General features: G+C 31.0%; 1 protein-coding gene across 1 annotated transcript; it reads right to left on the reverse strand.

Moving 5' to 3' along the window:
• Window positions 1-3,487: 3,487 nt before the first annotated feature.
• On the reverse strand, window positions 3,488-11,135 carry LOC134276535 (uncharacterized). The gene is made up of 6 exons (XM_062758779.1): window positions 11,032-11,135; window positions 9,419-9,641; window positions 9,142-9,273; window positions 8,989-9,055; window positions 8,278-8,405; window positions 3,488-3,549 (listed from the first exon to the last, which is right to left on the reverse strand). Exons 1-6 carry the CDS (start codon window positions 11,101-11,103, stop codon window positions 3,488-3,490), a joined length of 684 nt encoding a protein of 227 aa, XP_062614763.1. The 5' UTR covers window positions 11,104-11,135.
• Window positions 11,136-15,871: the final 4,736 nt, after the last annotated feature.

The following is a 15,871-nucleotide window of genomic DNA, read 5'->3' on the forward strand; positions in this document are numbered from 1 at the left end:
GTATACATTTAAAAAATATCGATACTTAATTTGACAGATTCAACAAATGTAAAAAATAACAAAACACCAAAGTTTTTCTCAAATTAATTTTTTTTGTAATGCTGATTTATATGATATTCTGCACTGGCGTGTCAAAAATAAGATAAAGCAGGGGGATTAAACCAAAAAAAAAAAAGAAATGGTCTAATTTACTTTCAGTACCGCATTTTTTTTTTTTGTTTTCTTTTTAATCCATGTTAATATCTTCATTTTCTGTTTTAAAATTAGCATGCACTACATGTATATTACTGATGATAAACCCTGCATTGCTTTTAAACTCCTGGTATGGTTAAATTTTAAAAAAACTGACCCATTTTCCCTATCAATCTCATAAAATTACTTCAAATACTTTGTACAGTGAACTCGATTCCCTAAATACGGGGTATTTTATTTAAACCTGCATTTTCAATGAAATTCTTCAGTGGGGAAAAAATTTAGTTCTTGTTTTTTTTTGGCTCACCCAGGTAAACCAAAAAAAAATTTTTACTGTACCGAAGAGTTACTGTACCCATGATCTATATTTTCATGTAAACGCATATGGTTCAAGTATTTCTCATGGACAGAGTAGCCATTTAGAGGCAGTCCACTGAAAAAACAGCATTGTATAAAAAGCTAGGCGGCACATCGAATGTGAGGAATATTTGATATTTTATGAAAAACAATATCAATGTAGTCCAAAAGGAATAATGTAATTGAAGATTTGTTTGAAAATTGCTTATTTAGTAAAATTTCCTTTTGTTTTGTGTTTTTGAAGTCCCCTATATAAACCATTGAATGTAGGTCAAAAACAAAGAACTGTAATTTCCAATACATTTTTAACAGGATATAATTCACACTAACTAAATTAGAAATATTTCAATTTTTTTCTTTAGAAAATAAAATCAGGGGGAAAAACCCTTTTTGATAGTAGTTTTCTGGTTTAAGTTTGATGAACTTTTGTGATGCAAGAGTTATCCCCCGTGGCATCGGTAAATTCTAAACCCTTTTTATGGAATGCTAGTAAAATTTTCCCAAAAGTCTTATTATTGGGGTTGAATCCACGTTTCCATTGATGTATAGTGACGTCATATACCTGACTAGTATTGCGTCATTATGAAATAGTTACAAGTTTTCCAGAGAAGTTTGAAATTTTTGGCGTAAAAGTGTAGGAAAAAAGAAATTATACAGGGGCAGCTCAGCTAGATGTTTTAAAAACTTGTTTTAAAAGTAATTCTTACTGTCTGAGAGCTTTTTAAAAAAAAAAAAAAAAAAAAAACTGTTTTATAGGAATGCGTAAAAATCATTTTTTATAATGAACATTTTTTATAAAATTGGGATGAAGCATTTTATTTTCTTCTGTTATAGGGATCAATGATGAATATTTTAGATTTACGATTTTTTAATTCAATGAAGTTAAATGTTTACTTCATAATTTTAAAAAACTTAAATATATTTATTTTGCAGTCAAATCAAAAAAAAAATCTGGGTCTTTAAAAATGAAAAAAAAACCTGAAAAATAAGTTATGAATTCAAAATTATTTATTGTGGTAAATTATCTGAACTCCCAGTAAGGGAAGATTTTTAGTGAAACAATTCGTTTTCTTTTTATTTTATTTTATTAATTAATTTATTTATTTATTTATTTATTCATTTATTCATTCATTCATTCATTCATTCATTCATTTACCTGTATTCATTTATCTATTTAGCCATTGAGATAATCACACACTTACATTGAATATGGAGTTAAAACATGTGAATATGTTGGTCAAAATGTTTTAAAACCAGTGTACAGTTTTTAAACATAATGATGCCCCCCCCCCCGCTTTTTCCAAGCTTTTATGGACTCGATCGCTCTTAAATTGATGATACTTTATATGAAAGAACTTGTTTTCTTATTTATATAAATTTAAATTTCGTTGAAGAGGAAAATGTGGGGGAAAGGTTTACAGGTGGCAGGTAAAAAAAAATTTGGGTAAAGCCAGACTGTACACATAAAATATTTTTTGTATTTAGGCAAGTTAAATTTCCCAGTGATAGAATTTAACTCTTTAGTTCCTGAGAAAATATAAAAAGATTTCTTTGGGGAAAAGATTAATAATGCAGCTAAAATTAACTTTCTCTCGTTGTTTCATAATGCATGTACAAATAAATTTTTTTTTAAATACCAGTATATGAAATTAAACAGATGTTTTACATGTAATCTTCATGTATGTAAAAGACATAGTAATTTAAATATATTATACATTTTAATTTATGGATACACTCATCACAAAAGAGTTGATTGACTGAAAAGAAATAAAAAACACGCATATTTTCCTGATAAAAAATGAAACCAAACAGGAAATATTTCTAAATTTACGGGAAAAAACCCATCCCCTTGAAATAAAACCGATCCCGATCAAAAAAAGAAAATTAATAAATTTTTAAAATAAAGACACCTGCCACCTATGAGACATGTAAAAAAATAAATCAAGTAATTTTTTAATCTATCACAACAAAAAGCCAAATTAACTTTCAATCGTAGTATTTTCTTCTTTATAAAAAAACCGGGCGGGATTTTCATTAGGGAAAATTATTTTAAAAAAAATGGGTAAATTTGACTCCTTTCATTTCTTTCAATATACCTGTTCCCACTGATTTTATTGAATGACTCAAGAGTTTGTACTTTGTATTTATAATAACATCAGAAAAAAATTCTGTCCATGTAATGTATTGGGTTTTATAACGTAATGAAAATTGGATACTGAATTCAAAAAGTCATTTGCTAAATCAAATTTACCATATAATTTTCTAAAGAAAAGATAAATTGGAGTCTTATTTATTGATTAATTAAAAGATAAGAGTCTATGCTATAAATAATATTCATCAACACATCCAGCTTTTGATTATCTCTTACATATAAAACAGCTTAAAAACTTTTTTACCTTTTTGTTCCCTTTTTTGCACTTAAAATTATGCATTTACCAAAAATAAGAGCACAAAAAAAAAAAATTTTTTTGATGTTGTAACTTTATTTTTAAACACTTATTTTAATTATCTACATGCAAAAAATAATTAAAATCCATGTATACATGTACCCATATTTCTTTGAAAGGGTGACTTTCACATTAAAACATTACACTGAATCAAAATGATACTTATGGCCAGTGACAAACATTGAAAATAGAATATATATATAATGACCCTATTGTGTTATTGACGACAAATTGAGTATTTACCGTTATATTGCAAGGAACTGTCTAGGCTTAACTGTACATGTAGACAAAATGTAAAAAAAAATACATTAAAAGACATTCTTACTTACAACTTATTTCTAAATAGAATTGTAATTAAAACTGAAATAAAGTAAAAGAGCCCTTTTGGTTGCCTAACAAATTTTTTAATCTTAATATTTTAATCATGAAACATTGATTGAAACTTTAAAGTAAACTTTAAAAAAAAAATAAAGTAAATACCATTACCTTGATTATTTCCAAGAAACGGATTTTTCCCGCGTGGATACATTTGTGTTGTTTCTATATGTCTGTTCTGCAATATTGATTAATACTAAGGTCAAAACTCTATTTTTTATAACGTTTTTAAACGTTTTCTTATTATTCCAAATGTAATAAGTTTCGCTATAAACCCTAAAAAATCAGTCACACCGGAAACAGTTATGTAGCCGGAAAGGGATTATCCCCCCCAGAAAAGTTTTTTCATCCTTTGATCACGTTTACGGCTTTTACGTAGCTTTTAGTTGGGTTCGAGATTTTATGACGTCGATTGCTAGGCAAAGGCAAACAACACAACGTATTTCTTAACGTCAAGAAGGCATTTTTGGATTTTTTGTAAATTTTAACGTTTTTGAATATTTTAAATTTTCTTTTAATTTTAAAAATGTCATATAACATATACCACATGGCTTCTGGGTGATTCCAAATTTCCCCTCGGTGACAGGAAACCCGGAGTGTTATGTCCCCCTCTGCCTTCCACATCAGGTGACATAACACTAAGGGTTTTTTGGGAAAGCCAGGGTTTTGTATAATACCATAAAAACATGTTTCTATATTAAAATTTCCATGGCTTCGGGGAATCCAAAAAATATTTGCCCCGAGGTGACAGGAAACCCCCGGAGTTTTATGTCACCCGATCCAAGGCGAGGGGGCTAAATCCGGGTTTGGGCCCGGGGGGGGTTTCTGGTATAGTGGAAAGCCTTTGGGGGATATGACTATATGTTATACGACATTTTAAAATTAAAAGAAAATTTGAAATTTTAAAAATCGACAAAATTTACACAAATAATAAATTTCCTTTACTTAAAAAATCTTTGTTGTTTACTTTTGTTTAGCAACCGACGTATGAAATTCGAACCCGAACTAAATTGCGTAACGTTAAAACCGTGAAGGTGATCGAAAGGCTACATAAATCTTCCTCGGGGGTGACTAAATTTTCCGGGGTGACATAATGTTTGGTGTGACTCGTTTTTTGGGTTTATAGCGAAACTTATTACATTTTGATATAATTAAAAACTTATTAAAAAATGTTATATAAAAAATTTTCTTGAAGATTTAAATTTCCCCTTTTTTTCCCAGCGATATAAAAAAACTTGATATTTGACCACAGAGTGATATATTGTGTTAGATGTATTTTTTCACTTACGTCACACAATAGGCGAAAATAATTTGATCTCATTTGCATTGATCGGTGTTCGATATTGACAGAAATGAACCAGTTTAACCTCAGTGTGGATAACGGAAATATATATATCAAGGAATCCAGCAGAAGATACATATATGTTAAAACTAAAGATTATAACAATTAAGATCTATTTACTTTGAATTCTTTTCTTCACAATGCGTTTACTCAGACCCAAACACCAATCTGTTTTCTTGATATCATTTGGTCATTGCAATCTACACAGGCAATGAATGTAAATTCCTAAAAATGAAATTTTCTTCTCAAGAAATTAACTGTGATTGAATAAATTTCTACTGTAGCAACCGTAGCAACGTTCCTCGAAAAAAATTTAATACATTATTCAGCATTGCTATGCATTTGTGCAAGCTACCAGATAATGGTACAAGTATCATCTTCAAAATTCTATTTAAAATCTATAACAATTTTTAATTTATATATATCCGAGTCATTTTGAGGGTATCATAACGAATAATGATTGAGGGTATCATAACGAATAATAACCAATCTAAAAAAAGATCTATAAACAGAAAAAATATCAGAAGAGGTCTTAAACACTAACCCCTTAAAATTTGGAAAATCATCAGTTTAGAAAGTTGCCTTGGGGAAGTGAGCACCCCTTATTTGCAATGCACACCTTTTGAAAGCACAATGAATGAACCAGGTAGATGGAATTTTAAGTGATCAATTCGGCTATTGAATTGGTATGAAACACATTAGCCAAGATACATCAACATGATACGTAATATCTTTGCTAACAAGGTTACTAGAACCACAATAAAAGTTACGGAATATGTTTTTTAAAAAAAAATTATTTTGTCAATCCCATATCAAGTTATAAGTGAAAAAATATTGAAACGAAGTAAAATTTGATTATTCTCTGAGCAAGCTCCTGATCACGAATAGCGAATAAGAGATAGAAATACCAAATGGTGGGGATAGTGAAAAACACTAAGTCATATAAGAAATAACAATTTTCCTGTAGTACAGGAATGTTTCCATGAGATACCATATAAAACATGTCAGGCCAGGATAAGAAAGATTAAATCACTTTTTTAAAGAAAGACTTCTAAAACATCAAAGGTGGGATCAGGTGTCATGTTGGAGTCAACATCACATGCCAACCGGTCATTACCACCGTGAGCTTCTTATCATGATCGGAAAATAACGGAAAATCCGTTGACAATTCAGTTTGTAAATAATGACCTTGGGAAAGCCGATGACCGTAATAGATATTACGGTCGTAACGATATATCGGCCAAGCCGATAAGATGAAAATTTTCGACAATGATTACAAACATAATTCAATAAAGCTAAGCAATTTAAGATAAAGGTTATGCGATCATGGATGTTATCTCGACGCAAGTTTAGTTTTTTTTACTCAAACAAACAAAATGAAAGAAAAAAGCATTTGAAATTTTAAAGTATGATAGCCGTAACAAACATACCCTAGCAAGTACATGTATATGATGACCGTAATACAATTTTACAGATGACCGCAATCTTATGCCTAATACACAAGAGGACCACGGCCCTTATAGGCCATTTCAGCATCATGTAACAACTTTCAAACTACTGAAAAAAAATTTTAAAGAATGTGTGCATTTTCACTATATATGATCAATAGAGCCCCACCCTAACACCAGAACCTTGACCCTGGGGCAATAAAATTCACAATTTTGGAAGAAGGTCTTACAAAATACTCAGCATAACTATGTACTTGGTTAGTTTATTCAATACCCAGGAGCAGAGAAGAAGACTTTTAAAGAATTTATGCATTTCACTGTATGATCAATAAAGCCCCGCTTTAACACCAGAGCCTGCAATCATTGGGCCATGAAATTCACAAAATATAGAAGAAATATTCTTGCTCATCATAAATATGTACAAAGTTCATTGGTTTAATACTCGGGAGCAGAGGAAAAGATTTTTAAAGAATTTAAATGCATTTTCACTATATGATCAATAGAACCCCGCTCTACATATAACACCAGAACCCTCAACCCTGAGGCCATGAAATTCAAAATGTAAGAAGAGACATTCTTGCTCATCATGATTATGTACTTTGTTAGTTTATAAGATACCACAAAGCAAAGAAAAATTCAAATATATCATGCATTTTTACTATATAAAATATAAAGCCCCTCCCCAGCACTATAAAACCCCAGACCCTAACTGGGGCTATGAAATTCACAATTACGCGGTAGAAGACTCAATGCTGATTCTATCATGCCAACAGTTTGACTGCTTTGACTGCCAGGAGTAGAGAAGAACATTATTTAAGATTGCATTAATTTTAGTGGTTTTGGCCCCATCCCCAAGGCCCCACGGGGGCAGGGACCATGAAATTCACAAATTTTGTTCCCCTTGACCCATTAATGCTTTATGTCACACTTGGTTGAAATTGGTTGAGCGGTTGCAATGAAAAGATGCTAAAAATGTTCAAATTTTAACATACGACTAACGACGCACGACGTCAGTCGAAAACAGAAAGCAATAAGTCACCTGAGTTCTCTCATGTGATCTAATAATCATGAAATATGTATGAAAACAATTCATGTTCAATAACACCCCTTTTTACCGCGAAAAAGTGGCAAAAGTGAAAGGAGCCCAACCTCTCACACACCCTCCCACCACTCCAAACTTTTCCAAACATAACCCTTTCTTTGCAATTGTCTATTGAAAAAGATCATTGAAAATTAAATCGATCCCTCCTTCTCTCCCAAGTTAGTTACAATATAGTCAAAACACCTCTTCCTTCCAAGAAACAGGGTTTTTGAGTTTGGAAAATTTTTAGCATGGCTTGTCAATTTTTTGTTTGGGGAGGGGGTGAGGTGAATTTTTTCCCAACCCAGATCGGCCGACATGTTTTGATGACGTAAAATATGTAATGGTCATCGGCTTTCCTACAGTGAATAATGGCCTAACAACTAGTATGAAAAACTTCATTCAGAATTTCACTCAGTGATGTCTGAATGTAATACTTTACTTGTAACTGATCTTAGATGAGATAAATTTCATGTAGAGGCATAAAAAAGACTCATTTGTATGGTTTTGAATTAAACTTGTTCCTTGACTAAATACTCTCGCGCAGTTTTGATTTTTTCACATTATCAAATATGGAATACCGAAAAAAAAAATCAAGAACTGGTCAGGTAAATCAGAGTTTGATTTGTAAAAGATACCAAAACATATTCGTTGTAGAGAGCTCACCAAAAAAAAAATAATTTACAAAGTTTTTTTTTATCACTGAGTGCTGATCTAATCTGACAAAACTTCACGAGATTTGCAGGGTTGATTAATTTTACGCAGACAACGGATGCACACCATTACATGCGAATACTCTACGTACATGCAATTGATCATTAAAATTATTCTGTCTGATTTTGACTAATTTAAAATGCTTAAATTTCATTTTTAATCGTATTAACATTTCGTATAGCAGATTTCCCTCATTACGCCTCTTTTTTAGAGTTTCGTGTTTTCTCTGCTCATAATTCACACTCTTTGTATTGTTTTTCAGGATTTTTGAGCATAATAATTGTTATCTTCACTTTTTAAAGGAAAGTTTGAAACTCTTACCGTTCTTCCATATTTTGTCACAGCCGACTCGATGTAACAATACACATAGGAAAATTGACGCAATGAGTGCCAAGATGAAAAGAACAATAAACACTGTTGTCAAGACAAATGGGCTACTTCCCTCTTCCCTGTCGATAACAAAGGAAAAAAAAATCATTGAGAAATACGCTGATGAACATCAATTACCTGCCCTATACACACGTCAGGCATACAGACACAGGAGCTAAGCAATTCAATACATTCATGGACTTAAAATCCCAATATTTCCATTTCTAATTTTTTTCCTGTGTGATAATTTTTTTGAAAATTGTCAGAGTTGATATCTTAATTATTCTACAGGAATGTATATTAGACAGGTCGGTAGGTCAGGAGTACGGAAGCGTATTAGTGCAACTTGGACACTTCACTTTTTATAGTACGAGCTATAAAGGCCTGATATGCATGCAAATCTGGTGCGTATACTTGTCTTTTTGTCCGACGTTAAGGAGGCCAAATAGTATGCTTTTCCCGTTATGCAAATTATCCCATTTTTCCCACTATCGTTGATGCCCTGGCATACTATACAAATGTTTTTTCGTAATGTACGTTTAATTTTTTTGCGTTGATACTTAACTGTAACAATTGAAAGAGTACGTGATGTATCAATCGCCATAGGGTCATGTTAAGTTAATATGTTCAAAAGTGCTATTTCTTATCAATAAGTGTACTTACATATTTGACTGGTGAATTCTGTCAGATTCCAGATCTTTTACTTCTCTTTTTCTGTAACAAATCTGGTCTAAAAAAGTATAAATTCATAAAAGGTTTAAACACTTATTTGTTGATATGTTTTTAGGGGGAAATTGAAGAACTAAAGAGCTTTACATTTGTATGTCTCTGTTGAGATGTATCTGGAAGGGCATCTATCCCCTTTCTTTATTTTTGTATTGTTATTGCAGTCGAAGCTAAAGTTATCTATTACTCGAAACTCATCAGTATTATAAATTGCGCAGAATCCTGAAACGAAAGAATTAAATCAAGATTAAAAATAAGTCAATCCAAATATTTTTAGCAATTTCAATCAAGAAACAAATCCCAGGCTTAAGATTTTCCTCTTCCTATTTATACTTATCTAAATATAGAAAATTCTAACACAGGTTACCTGATAAAAACCATGTTGGTGCACAGACCTCCACTGTTTCATTTCCATTCTGATTTAGTAGACAGTGATAAGCAAAGGATGAACACTGAGATGTCCCCGCTAACATGTCACATCGTTTTTTGTCTGACCTTTTATTCCATTCCTCTTTTGTTTTGGGGCACTCTTCAACAAGCTGTAATGTTGGCATACTAGCCAAACAGCTTTTAGAACTCACACTTTCATTCTATCGAAATTTAAAGAGAGTTATGATATTGTACCAAAGATAAGCTTTAGACGATTGATAATTTTATTAATCCAACAATTTAAATATATGTTTGGTTATGTTTACTCAATTATCTATATTTGTTCCTTTTTCCGTAAAAATGACAGTGCGTAGCTGTACGTTAATTAGATTTGGTGAGGAAAAAAAACAACTTGGTTTGGGAACCATAAAATAAACTATAATGATTGGACTGTACTGAAAATAGAAAAAAAAACGTTTACCAATTTTGATACTTCGGGCTTAAATAACGAAATAATGGTTTGAAAATTGATATGGTTTGTTTAAGAAATTAAAACAAATGACCACCTTAAGATCATAGTACTTTCCTCTTAATGATCAATACAATGCTCGCATGACGTTTTGAACAATATCAGAGCCATTTGTAAATGTCAAATTAAACATATACATACAGTCATGTTTTTAATTATAATAACTTCTCCATATGAGTGAAAATTTCTCAGAGGGACGTTAAACAGTATACAATCAATTAATCATTTCTTATTTAGTCAAATCTTAAATCTCTTTCAAATCGGTACTTTGGGGTGGAGAACTAGATCTTTTTCTCGCCATTGATGTTGCGAGTTTAAGCTCTAAATGCAAAAGAACTAAATCATGGCTAAAATTATTCTACTGTCCGTGTTTGTATTATACATGTAGAACAAGAGGCACGGGGGCCACAACGCTCACCTGTTTAGGTAAAAGCACAATATAAGTTCACTTTTGAAAAGTTTAAATATAAAATTGGGTTCAGGGGAGGGAGGGGTATTTGAACAAACTTAAACCTACACCTCCTAAAGATGCCTTTGAGTTATTATGACACACAATGCCTCTGTTGTTTATAAGAAAAAAATATTATTGATAAAGCCTCTATATTCCTTTGTTATGGTCCACTCTAATGAGCCATTCTCCCAATTGTCAAAATGTGCACAAGTTTAAATTTAAGGTACCTTTTATGTTGCTTTAAAGTTGATTACCAATTATGGTTTTGTTGTTTTTGTGAGAAAAAAAATTATGTATCTTTCAATGCATCCCTACGTAAATCCTTGTTCTCCTGATGCGCCAGTTGGGCGACTTAACGCTAAGGATAAGGTTGCAGCTCAATAAACCTTGATCACATTGTTCTCTCTCTCTCTCTCTTTTTGCAATTGAGGTAAGAATTTGGAAGAATTAAACCAGAACCAAGCACACTTTTTTGTGCACAATAAATATACAGTTTTTTCAATGGGTGGCACTGTAGCTCTCCGGTCTATCAATATATATTTTTTCGGAGAGCTACAGTTCTGCAGCTATGTAGGAATATGAAAACGACAGAAAATATTGTCTGACTCTGTTGTTTAAAAAATTTCCGTACCTGCGCAAATAAAATCAACAAAGAAATGAATATATTAGCAGAAAAGCAGCTCATTCTTTTCCTCTTCTTCATGGCCAAAGGAATTGGATTTCAAAGGCTATAATAAAAAAGAAATTCAAAATTTTACAACAGCAATTTAATATATATCCGTATTTACATACAATTTAGTACTTAATTATTAACTAAAAAAATAAGCCACTGGGCTGTAGAGACCATCCTAACAGTTATAGTTAACTTTAGTTTGCTCTTGTTAACTAAAGTTAATTATACATGTAGTAAATCAAAGTTTACAATACAGCAAATTAAATTATTTTTTTTACTATATATTTCAGAACTATTAAAACTCCAGACCTTTAAAATTTTCTTGATTAAAGTTCCCTAGTAAATCAAAGTATCAAAGTTTCTACTTTGATTAACTGTTACAATTGTGAATTTTTGTCTGGACATTGGGGACTAACAGTCCAAAGGCATATGACGAAGGCAATGCAGGTACCGGTAGCCCATGGACATATTGTGTTCTATGTTTCAAGATATGTCACAAGATAACATTCTTAACTTCAATATATGCAAAAGAGGCATGCACACATTAATGGAGCAGGATGCATGTAACAAGAGAGATAACCTCAAATAAAACACCGCTTATATTTCACAATGTTATGAGTGAAAATGGTGAAGCTAACAAACAGGGATCAATCTCAAAAATCTTTCAACCAATTTGCGAAGAGGGCATGAACACGAACCACTGGAAATTCCATAGGAGGGATCATGTGCCATGGAGGAGCAAGCATCCCCTGTCGACCGATCACACCCGCCGTAAACCCGTTGTATACACTTTGTATATATGTATGTATCCATCGAAAACGAAATATTTTTAAAACAGCTTACAGAAAAGGGTCACATTATCAAAAACTTGATGTAGTGCATATTAGAAACACAAAAATAGGTAAAAGTTTGAAAAAATGGAAAGGGGGTACAATCCCTAAGTGATTGTGCCTCAGTTACATATAAAAAAAAATATTCATGACATTTAATTAATACTTTTGATGATATTGATTCAATTAACTGGGAAATGTAGATAACAAATGCAGTTGATAATAGTTATTGCTAACAATATAAAGGAATTTGACTATAGAAAGTAGACATTATTTAGTAAATCCAAACGTTAAGTTGAAAGTTTAGCAGTGATGTATATTTCTTCATATTAAATAGAATAAATAGAGATAAGGAACACTACTGATGCTCAAAACTCCATTAAACAATACAGAATAGGACAGGGCAAAGACGGATCTCTAAAACGTCATAGGTGGAGGTCAGGTGCCATGGAGGAGTGGTTAATTTGAATTTCAGTTGGATTCATACTGAATGTGTAAAATATAATTATACATAATAAATATTATATATAAATCAAGAAAACATTGTCGAAAATATGCATTAGTATATTTATAGATAGAGACCAAAACAAGAGACCTTTTCATGTAAAAGATTTTAGACATGTCAAATAAGAATATAAAGACATCATCTAATTAATTGACATGAATAGTACTTAATGGATCAAGTAACATAGATAGTATCAATCAAAAATTAAATTAAAAGCATCTTCTCAATATCTATTGCAAAATATTTTTGGGACAATCGGAATGTTCCAAACAGAAAATTTCTAAGATGACAAATCATAAGTTGCATATGTTTTCGAAATAGATGTTATTTTAAACGAGGCAGTTATTTATAAAAACTTTTTTCCATTTATCATACTGAATTGTTTAATAAAGTGCCCGAGAAGTGAAATGAATAAATGTATCATTTATATTTTGATTTAAGGACAGATTATACAACAAAAAATGGATGCAGGATTTGTATATATTTTTTGACCTAATTTTATTGCAAATGATGCAAATAATATATTTCTAGAAAATAAAGAAATTGTAAACCTTCTGTGATGTTCAAAGATATACCCTTCTGAAACCATTCTTATTATTGTATACAAATATTTTTCACTTCAAATTCTATTTTTGAGCAACTTTGAATAAAAAGTTAAAAACTTCGCGTTAAAACTTATTCATTTTATTCATTATAATAACATGACTCAAGTTGTTATTGCTATTTTTTTATTTCATGATATTAAGAGGAATTCATAACAATCCATATCATGTAGTCACCAAATAACCTGTCTGTATTTTAGTATATTAAAAATATGTTGCTGATTTAGTATTGAATTAATTTTTCCCTTCAAAGTTCTTTTTTCCCAAATTTATCTTTAACAAACAACCCACATGAACCCTTTAAAAATTGAATAAATTTTTAGTAAATTAATAGGTCACCTGGGTATATGTAACAACTTTCTAACAATTGAATTTCGTGCATGTTTCTTTTTTTAAACCCAAAAACCATAAAATTACAATTTTTAAAGAACCCGTTTATCATGATTATACATTTAGCATGTTACTTGTACTATGGTTACTTAATACCCTGAGGTAGGGGAACAAAGAGAATGAATGTATTTCCACTTTTTAACCAACAGTTATGCACCCAACCCCACAGAAAAACTAAACATAGGGGCCCCAAATTTTAAAAAATTTTTGGGAAAATTTTTTCATAAATTTTAATTCATCATGAATGGTTGATTTATATCAAAGAGCAGTTTCAAAGCATTGATTTATTTTCTACTGGGTTCCCCCCCCCCTTTATTTGATCCAGGGGTCCTGAAATTAATCATTTTGAAAGAGGCACCTTTCTTTACCATAAAAAGATTCATGTATATTTAGATCATTGGCCTAAAATCCAAAAAAAAAAAAAATTTGAAAGAATTCACTGTTTCACTATATAATCATTTGAGTACCGCCCTAACAGGCTAAAACAAAAACTTTTACTCAGGAGCCCTGAAATTCACAAACTAAAAAGGCATTTTTCCTCATAAACTATGTACATAGTCCATTTTTAATTAGTTTAATACCCAGGAGCAGAGAAGAAAATTTTTAAAAATAATTAATGCATATCTCTAATAATTAATAAGCCCCATCCTAACACCAGAACCCCTACAAGGGGGCCTGAAATTAACAATTGAATAGTATACAAGAACATTTTCTTAAAATTTAATATTTTGGGGTTTTGCCCTCATACAAAATTAATGTAATTGAAACTGCCGGAAAATCAAGGGTCGTACAACTTTTTTCTATTACTTGTACATGTACCCCTTATTTAAAATGACACGTGCGTACACTGAATGGTTAACAATATATAATGGAATATGTGGTACATTTAAAAACCTCTCAAAATCAACATATCAGAACTCTTCGATAGATTTATATAATCGTTAACGTTTTATTCATTTAACGAACTAAACAGTATTAATTAAAACAAATGTTGACGTTTTGTGTATTGGGGTCCTGAAAAAAAAAATATACATTATCGCGGCAAAATTTCAAACAAAATATTTTTCTGCGGTCCAATTACAATTTGCATTAAAAGTAATAATTTAAAATATGTCATAGGTGCATTTTTATGCTAGCATAAATTTTATTTCTTTAAAAGATATCAAAAATGATAGCTTGTACCAACTAATCTGTATAGTAGAGCCTTCGCGATCCCCCCTCCCCCCCCCCTGGTGGTCGCCAGCCCCCGTGTCTTCATCCAGTGAATTGATTGTATTAATCTCCCAACTTTTTTTTTAATTCGGAAAGTTGCTTTTCAAGCTCTATTTTTTTTTTGTGACTTTTAAAATTAAGGGTCATAATTCCTTCTTTTACCATGCTGTTTTGTTTATGAAAGCTCCCATCGTGTAAATTTTAATTAATGGGCCATAAACAATTATTGATTTTTAATGAAATAATCAAAATTATTCACAAATGAAACTTGAAATTTTTCTAAATATGAGTAGTAAAAAAAAAATTCAGATGCTATGGTAAATTTTTACGTAAGCCTGTTCTTTGGTGAGATGGACCATATAGCTATTTTAGTAAATATAGGTAAAAGTTTTAAACAGAAATAAAACGGTTGATAATAGCTAGGTTTATCTAGCATAATTTATGGTAGTAACTTAGAAAGAATGAAAAAAAAAAAGAAAAAGTTAAAAGAAAGGTTGCATGTGGGAGTGGCTTGGTGGGCTTTAAAGGTTCAAAAAAAAAAGTTAAATATTTCGATGATGTTGTGAACCGGTATAATGTAAACAATTTTTCGGTTAACCATGTGCATGCTTACCTTCTTTTTTCTATAATAAAATTTTCCCATGTAGTTGTTAGATTATCACACTGTACAGTATTGAAATAAATTATCCATATCTTTCATATTCAAAAACTTAAAAGATATATAAATTTTTAACATTCACTAACTTTAAAGTACATACATGTATGTATACTCTACAAAAGAAAGTATGTTTTCCTACAAAAAATCCGTCTTTGGTGGAATTTACGCTTAAATTATGTAGTTTCGGTTTCAGTTGCTACTAACCTATGCATTTTAATTGGGTATGCATTCGTTGCGGTTTAAATGCAGTATACGACAGGTTTCTTTCAATCAATTATTCTTCTTTGTTTACGGAATTTTTCACCTACATTGAAGTGAAACATTTGAAACAAAAAAAAAGGGTAATAACTTAGTACTTAATAATTAAGTACATCATTTTAATCCTATGGTAGTGCATTTTCAACCCATAAAAAAATCTCAAAAAGTTTTATCAACATGTATGGAGGGCCTTCCGTGCCACATTTCTTTTAATACCTTTTTTTATCTTTTTATATCTTTTATACCCCATTCTCCCGCTTGAAAAGTGGAAAGGTTTTTAATCGGTATGTGTCCTCCGTCTTTTTAACATAAAAAAACGATCATTTATAAGTCTTAGTTATAT

Source organism: Saccostrea cucullata, unplaced genomic scaffold, assembly GCF_032062105.1.
Source record: "Saccostrea cucullata isolate Sc308-1 unplaced genomic scaffold, CSIRO_AGI_Scuc_v1 ctg6684, whole genome shotgun sequence".
Lineage (NCBI taxonomy): Eukaryota > Metazoa > Mollusca > Bivalvia > Ostreida > Ostreidae > Saccostrea > Saccostrea cuccullata.

Bases quoted from the DNA above. Each gene is read 5' to 3' on its own strand.
- LOC134276535 (XM_062758779.1), bottom strand. From the start codon at position 11,103: ATGAAGAAGAGGAAAAGAATGAGCTGCTTTTCTGCTAATATATTCATT. The intron at 9,642-11,031 runs GTACGGAAATTT...AAATTTCGATAG, and splicing joins TGTTGATTTTATTTGCGCAG to AATGAAAGTGTGAGTTCTAA. The intron at 3,550-8,277 runs GTAAGAGTTTCA...TCAATATTGCAG, and splicing joins TGACAAAATATGGAAGAACG to AACAGACATATAGAAACAAC.